This window comes from Eptatretus burgeri, chromosome 4, assembly GCF_056783735.1.
Source record: "Eptatretus burgeri isolate ZD-2024b chromosome 4, Ebu_testis_v1, whole genome shotgun sequence".
Classification (NCBI taxonomy): domain Eukaryota; kingdom Metazoa; phylum Chordata; class Myxini; order Myxiniformes; family Myxinidae; genus Eptatretus; species Eptatretus burgeri.
Window position 1 is genome coordinate 125,749,250 of NC_140964.1, and position 8,209 is coordinate 125,757,458.

The 8,209-nt window shown below is 43.3% G+C and overlaps 1 protein-coding gene across 1 annotated transcript in view; it reads left to right on the top strand.

The window, feature by feature from the left end:
* The window catches only part of CDC42 (cell division cycle 42), a 28,135-nt gene extending 20,427 nt beyond the window's left edge, over positions 1-7,708 (top strand). Inside the window, exons 4-6 of the mRNA XM_085879948.1 lie at positions 98-207; positions 775-972; positions 6,238-7,708. Coding sequence (XP_085736074.1) covers positions 98-207; positions 775-972; positions 6,238-6,327 — 398 coding nt within the window. The 3' untranslated portion in view covers positions 6,328-7,708. The remainder of the gene's footprint in view (positions 1-97; positions 208-774; positions 973-6,237) is intronic.
* Positions 7,709-8,209: the final 501 nt, after the last annotated feature.

Consider the following 8,209-nt stretch of genomic DNA (forward strand, 5'->3'; position numbering starts at 1 on the left):
TGTCCCCCCCCCCCGAGATTTATTATTATTATTTAATGTTGCCCTGATGAAAGTTGAAACTTTATCGGTGTTGTCCTAACCCGTATCTTATCAACAGGACAGGAAGATTATGACCGCTTGCGTCCTCTTAGCTACCCCCAGACTGATGTCTTCCTTGTGTGCTTCTCAGTCGTTTCTCCATCGTCATTTGAAAACGTCAAAGAAAAGGTGAGATCCTTTCTCATGCCTTGGAGTGCTTTTACAATTTGTCATTGTAAAAAAAAAGTTGTGCATTTTTTAACTTTAAAGAAACAAAGTTAAGATCTCCCTCCCCTCACTTCTCCTCTGCTATTGGTGTCCCACCCCTTTTCATTTTATTCCGTTTTGCTCTGGCTCTTCTTCTACGAGCTTCAATCTTGTATACAAAAAAAAAATTGAATAAAATGCAACAAATGCATTAAACATGTAAAAACAATATTTCTAACTATTAGCACTACCACTAATGGATTTATGCCTGGTGTTGGCTTTATGGTTCGGGTGGCAGGCTTTGGATCCCAGGGTCCTGAGTTCAAATCCCGTTCAGCCGTTGAATTGATAGCAGGTGGGGTTAACTCTGCCTGTCATCCTTCCGAGGTCAGCAAAATGAGTGCCAGCTTGCTGGTAAACTGTCGGAGGATTGTGCCCAATGGCCAAGGAGAGTGCTTCAGCAGCACCAACGCTCTGCACAGAGTATGGTCGCACTCTCCTCCTCCCCTCCACCACTAAGCAATTGCTTTATCTCTATCGTCCCTGCAGTGGGTGCCAGAAATTACCCACCACTGTCCCAAGACGCCCTTCCTGCTGGTGGGAACCCAGACTGACTTGCGTGATGATCCCGCAACCATCGAGAAACTTGCGAAGAACAAACAGAAACCCGTCAACTTGGAGCTCGCTGAACGGCAGGCCAAAGATCTTAAAGCAGTCAAATATGTGGAGTGCTCTGCTCTTACTCAGGTTTGTTTTCATTTTGCCAAATTTTTTTTATTACTGTGTTGTGAAGTTTTCCCTTTTAGGTCATCTCTACCGACATGACCTAATAAAGCCGGACCAAATGTCCGTCCGTCAACAATTTTTCTTTCCGATCTTGATGAAATTTAGTATGTGGGTAGAGGTCGATGAGTGTTGCACAACGATATAACTTTTGTCCGGGTTCAATGTCAGCGTCAAGGTCACGAGGTCACGTAAGTTCTAAAAATTGCTATTTTCAAAACCTATCTCGTCTGCCATTCTACAAGATATTCGGCAACTGTTTATTGATTATGATCGTAAAAAATATTATCTTGTATCTAACCGGACAGGTTTTTGAATTTCCGTCCCGTTTGGCCGCCACGTAACCTGGAAGATGGTCAAAAACATCTCCCGGTACAAAAAACTTTTTACTTCCGATCTTGATGAAATTTGGTATGTGGGTGGAGGTCGATGAATGATACCCAACGACATATTTTTCCCGGATTCGAGGTCAGGGACGAGGTCACGAAAGTTGTGAAAGTCGCCATTTTCAAACCTGTCATCTTAGGAGATATCTGGCAACGGTTCATAGATTATGATAGTAAAAAACATTATAGAGATGACCGTCACCCCCCACACGGGGGTAATTTTTTCTATTATTATTATTTTTCTTCTTCTTTAATTGAATCATACTTGTTTAAATCTAACAAAAAATGTTTGGTCTTGAGATGTCCACCTATGTGCCTGCACTCTTACTCGCTGGTTTTCTTTGAGGAATGGTTTCTGCACGCTACAGTTTGCTGTATAATTGGCATTCGCAGAATTCACAAAATGAAAAATTAAAATCCGTTTTGCTCGTGAAATACAAATCAGGTAAAAATGGGGTGGCAGTTTGTTTTATTACCTGGACCACCGAAGGGGGATGGATGCTATGTTTTCATCCCTGTCTCTGTGAACGGGATCTCTCAAAACATTGTGGACGGATTCAGATGAAATTTGGTGGACAGGTTAGGTGTGTGACCAGGACTAATTGATTAGATTTTGGTGAAGATCTGGAAACTATATATTTTATTTTTTTTTCGTGATTCTTCACCATTGAGAGGCTAAACTACATTCTGCATAACACATCATAATCCGTCCCCAACTTTTTGAGAACTTGTTGGATGACAAGAACAAGTCGATTCGATTTTGGGTGAAGTCAGCAGAATTCGGCCCATCATTGGGAAACAAAAAGTGAACTGTTCAGCCTGGTGGAGGTATGCGCTCTACAGAGTGCTGTTCTAGTTTATATCATTCCATTCATTCATTCCCTAACTGTCCAAACAAATTAGGCTAATAGTTTAGCTTCTTGTATCTACAAGTCAGTCATCAGTATCATGGTGGCCTCTCGTATGCATGGCATGCATCATTGGCCTTGATTTGGCAGCAAACGTATTCATCGGTCTTGATTTGTAAACAAGCGGATCATCAATTTGCCTCAACTCGCTGCTCAAGGCGATCTTTCATTGGCCTCAATTCATTGTCTCGCTCGTGAACAACACAAACACAGCTATTCGCTTCGCTGCGGTTAGGCGGTGTCACTTATGCCGTCGCATGTAAAGACAAAAAAGCAAATACGTGAGGGTAGTTGTAAATGTCATGTATTTTCTCAACCCATTTTAAAGCGATTCTTCGTACATCTAGTTGGTTACTTTTTTTGATGCCTCGCCTCGCTTTGGATGAACCAGCATTTCATCTGTTGCTCGATCCATGGTGCCAGCCAACAGGCCCATTCTGAATTTGTCGAGTGATCTTTGACCTCTTAGATCGTTGGCCCTGAGACGTTAATAAAGTTCTGCAAGTGAGATGCAATTGTCCAAGATACAGCCAAGAGCTTTTATCTTTTTTTAAGGAAAAAAACAAACTAATGCACCAAATTGGTAAGAAAAAAGTAAATGGATTGTGTATTTAAGATGTTCGCCTTATTAAACTTTATTTTGGATTGTTGTCACGTTCGTTGACACACACGTGGCATGCTTTGAGGGTGCAATGCAAATAGATTTGGAGGTTGTTTTGCAGATCCTGGCGTGTGTGTGTGTGTGTGTGTGTGTGTGTGTGTGTGTGTGTGTGTGTGTGTGTGTGTGTGTGTGTGTGTGTGTGTGTGTGTGTGTGTGTGTGTGTGTGTGTGTGTGTGTGTGTGTGTGTGTGTGTGTGTGTGTGTGTGAGAGATGTCACACTGCACATGGAAATCAATCTGTCGATTAAAGTTTGTGTACTGGTATCCGGTGGAGGGGTTCAGGGTTCGTGATTTTGTCAAACCAGCAAGCTTGTAAAAAGACTTGCCAGGGGTTCCCAAACCCAGGGTTGTGACCCAAACTTGAACCCCCCCCCCTCAAAATCTCAGTTTTTGAGGGGGGGTTTCATGTCAAAAGCATTTTCTCTGACAATTTTTATCATAGGTACACGAGGTACCAGTATCATTTTGGTTGCGAGGCAAATGTGATTTCAAATTTTGGGTCATGGACAAAAATGTTTGGGAACCACTGCCCTAAGCTGTCCAGCCTGAGTTTGAATCCTGACCCAGCGATAAAGTGTTATCTCGGTGTTTTCCATGCTGGGTGATCAGTCTGTGGCTCCCGTCCCTCGGATGGATGTTAAACTGGCTGCCATTAGTTGGTGGATGTTGACGATCTCAGTGCAGTGTCCTTCGCGAAGAGTTGGCGAGCTATTACCGGCACCCTGAACAAACATTCCTCCCCTAACCTTAGTTGAACGTCAGGCCTGGCCAGCTCCTTCGTGAAAGACTTGGGCCAAGCTTCTCCCCCCCCCCCCTCCCGGACCAATTCCACAAGAACATGGGAATAATCGTGGCTGTTAATGAAGAGGAAGCAAGCTAATAGCAAGGCTGGCTCCCATATTCTGATGAAGTTGTAACAGCTTCAGACAAGATGTAGGTAAGCTTGCTAACGAACCCAGGCATGACTAGAAGATGAACCAACGTTTCAGCAGAGCTTTGATTCGAGCAAGAGTGGATTTGGGAAACATAGTCTGTTCTTTTGTTTACACATCTTTCTGTATCAAATGAGTGTCCCGACGTGGCAGGTGTCGTTTCATCATGGGAAAAGGGGATTTATTTATTTACCCAAATTCTTCATTGGGGCATCAATAAAATATGAAGGAAAGCTTCTTCCAAGGTTTGCCAGCAACGGGACCACGAGAACGTCACTTGAGAATAAACGAGAGTTGAGACTAGCAAGGCAGGAGTATTTCACAGTAATTGATGTTTGGGATTGTCTTCCTCAGAAGGTGGAAGCAAGCAAGGCCTTAAAATGGAATTTGATTTGTACCTATAATTAATGGGGTTGGAGGCAAAAATCTAAGGTACGGTGCAATTCAATCGGACGATCTGTGGCCATTGTATGCATGTCATGCTGTCGCGGTATTTTGAGTTTTTGGTGTTGCCAAGGTGTCATTGTCGCCTTCACCTCTTCACTACCCCAAATAAGGAACACACCATGTTGTGATTGTTACCTCTGCCACCGAAGGGAGCCAGTGGTTGTTTTAACCTGTCTGTCTTGTTAGCAGGATATCTCAGTTGTGGATGTATTTTGACCAAGGTGGACAGTTTGGGTGTGTGACGAGGCCAAATTGGTTAGATTTTGGTGAAGATCCCAATCCGATAATTTTTTTTAGTGATTCATCACCATTGAGAGATGGGGCCACAAACTATGCACTTGATATTTCAAAAGGTTGTGGATGGATTATGACAAAACTTGGTAGATGAGTTGGGAATGTGAGACCAAGCTGATAAGGTTTTGCTTGAGGTCTGGACGCACATCAGACCCATCATTGGCATCCAAAACGTAAACTGTTTAGCCAGGCGGAGGTACGTGCCGAAAGTGTGGTTCTAGTTTGTCCTGTGATGTACCTCTTCACCCCTGCCCTTCGTTCTTCCCATCGAGGTAGATGATTCGTTGGGTTGGGTCTGGAGCTGGGGATTGAGTGTACTTGCAGTGGATTTTTATTTATTTATTTGAATACATTGTCGAGGTTCATACGAGGGCTAACGCACAACAAGAGGGGTGGGAGAGGGAAGGACAAAACAGTGGGGAACAGAGACATTCGGAGATCTGTGGAAGGGATGGGGTGGGGAATATGGGGTATACAAGATGGACATTACAGGGACTTTCAGGAAGGAAAGCAGGGAATTTGAAGGAGGTGGGTTTGGGGTGGATTAACAGGGGTAGAAAAGATCGATGTTTTGGATGGGGTAAGGTAAGTGGCTGTTTTTAAGGCCTGGAGGGAAGAATGAGATTGAAGTGTGGGAGTTTATTCCAAAGGTGGGGTTGTGATTACTTTGGGTTTGTGAGGGTTGTGGAAGTTGCGCACCAGCATAGATGTGCAGATGGAAGAAAGTGGATTTGGATTTTGGTGATATGTGGAATGTGAAGTGTCTGATCCATTGTGACATCGAGAATAGAGCTGATGGAAGCAGAGCGGCTCGTGATGTACAATCGTCACCACCTTGGATCGAATGTTCTTGAGGACCAACGGGTGACCGGAGATCACCGTGTCTGTCTGAGCAGCGTTGAGTTTGAGGGAGGACACTGATATCCATGCTTGAATTTCAGAAGTGCGGGAATCCTGTTGTGGAAAGAGCACATCGTCGGGTTCTGGATCGTTTGATCTCGGTTTAACAGTTGAAGCCGTGAGATTGCACTGAGTGGACGCAACAGAGGAAAAAAAGACATTAAAAAAAAAAAAACGCCAGATAAAGTGTGATTTATCACGATCTCGTTCCAGTAGATGTACGAATGAAAATTATCGATTGAAAAGTAGGTCCAGGTATAAAAGTGGATTTAGGATGGTCAAGTAGTACATCATGGAAAACCATCAAAAGGAGACTCATTTATCATGTTGTACATCTCCTCCCATCCCCTCCTTCAAATGACATGCCTACCTTGAGCACAATTTAGTTTGAACAAACTTGTCTAACTTTTTGTGGTTGACAGTTTGCGTGCATCAAGTATAATAGCAACGTCACATGCTGTATGTGCTGCATAGATGGGATTAAGGCTGCAACCAAGCTTTCTCTGCCAGAGCTTTGGGAAGCAGTGCAGGATCGGGATGCTTGGAGAAATCTGAGTCAGACACAACTTGACGCAACTGGATAATTTGTCTGACATTATGTACAACTACAAACAGCTATAAAAAGCTCTGTACAACAAGCGAATGCAGATGAGATATCATTTGACACCCCCCCCTCCCATTTTCTTTTTCCTTTGCTCACAGAAAGGGTTGAAGAACGTGTTCGATGAAGCAATTTTGGCTGCGTTGGAACCCCCAATTACTCCAAAGAGAAGGCGGTGCATCCTCCTCTAAGGATACCCTGTACCCCCCACCACAACAGGCCCCTCTTTCATCCACCTCCCCCCCATGCTCCTTCCTGCCCATTAAGGGTCATGAAGCACACTTCCAGGTCGGCTACAGCTGAACCCAGCACCGGAACGAGCCTCTTGTGGAGCATTTGCACGCTCGTGTCTCAGCGTCTCGTTAATATTTTAAAATGTTTTTTTCTTTTTTTCTATTTGAAACTGAGCTGCACATTTAGGTTTTGCTTCCTGCATCCCAGCCATTGCCGTTTTGATAGAACATCATAATTACTTTCTTCACTTCCGGGTTTAGCGCTTTAGCTTTTTCGTCACAGGTTTTTGCTCAGGATGTACATTGTAATTCTTGCTTTTATTCATCACCGGCACGAGTGATCATTTAATGTTTCGGGTTTACAATTTAGGGGGGGAGGATTCGCATTGTGGGTAAAATGTCATAAAGTCGTTTCCATTTGACCCAAGTGGTCCAAGAAGTTTGGATACTTGGAATTGTTTTTTTTGATTTTTTTTTTTTCTTTTTAAAAAAGAATTTCTCAACAGCTATCTTGAAATGAAGTAGAGTTCGCTGCTTGATCGAACCCCTTTGTGGGAGGGAGGGGGTAAAACCATGCACCCTTTTTTTGTAAGTAAGACATCCATGTTTTAGGTTGATTATTTTTTGTTTGTTTTGTAGTAATGGCATATAGTGGAAAGTTGTACGTAGTTTATTTTGAAATTGGACCAAGGCAATCTCTCCTACCTGCCACCCTCCTTTTCATTCACCTGTAATGCTTCTCTTTCGCTAGCAAAACTGTCTTGCACTTGATTTGCATCTTTGGAACAAGTTTGAAATGACCGACATCGAACGCGAGGGGGTGATGCTCGTTTGTTCCCATGACCCGAGGGAGATGATAAAACGGAATGGTTCTCCTATTCCGTACACGTTGAGATTAGGGAGGTTTGAGACTTCGTGAAGCCGAGTTTGCCGGACTCTAATCTCGTCGAATGGCTTTGATGTGGACCTGTGTGCAAATTCATTTTGAAGCCATCTTTTCAACTTATTTACTGCGAATCGAGTCTTTTTTTTTTCCCCCCCCCCTCCCTATATAATCGTAATGAATTGAATATAAACTGTATTATGAACAAACGACACCACTGAAGTGTGATTGCCAGGTACCAAGTCGATCGATTTTGCATGTGTTGCTCACACTGGTGCTCTTGTGCACTTGAAGGTAACATGTGTCAGGTACCTGCTTTCCAAAGACCACATTTTTCTTACTGTTACTTGTGTTTACATTTATAGTAAGTTGCATATATTTTAACCTCACTGACCTGGCTTTCTGGGCTTGATGTATTTGATTAACCAAGTAAATGTAAAAGTTGTAGTCCACAAACTGCTGTCATTTTCTGAGGCTGTGCTCGAGTGCACAGTGCGATTTGAACCGTCCAGGAAATGAAGTCACCGTTTTGAAATTCAAGACATCTGGCTCTCGTAATACAAAATCGGGTTTTGGGCGAGTTTGATCGATCACCATCACATTGTGTTGCGTTATGTGTCATACATTTGAACCACACTTTCTATGCAAAAACAAACTAGAAGGGCCCTTGGTGGAGCACGTACCTCCACCACCTAATGCCTGATCCAGTGAAATATATATTGGGGCCCATAACCGAGTTATCATGCTATATGTTTGTTTTAGTGCTCTCTCTCTCTCTGGGATCTGGATTTTCACCAAAATCTCATCAGTTTGGTCTTGTCACAACCAACCTTCCCACCAAATTTCATCCATATCTGTCCACAACTGAGATGTCCTGCACACAGAGGTTACAAAAGATAGATGCAGCATTTAATGTAAGGTGGAAAGTGTTACACACCTTGAGGAATGGACACTTGC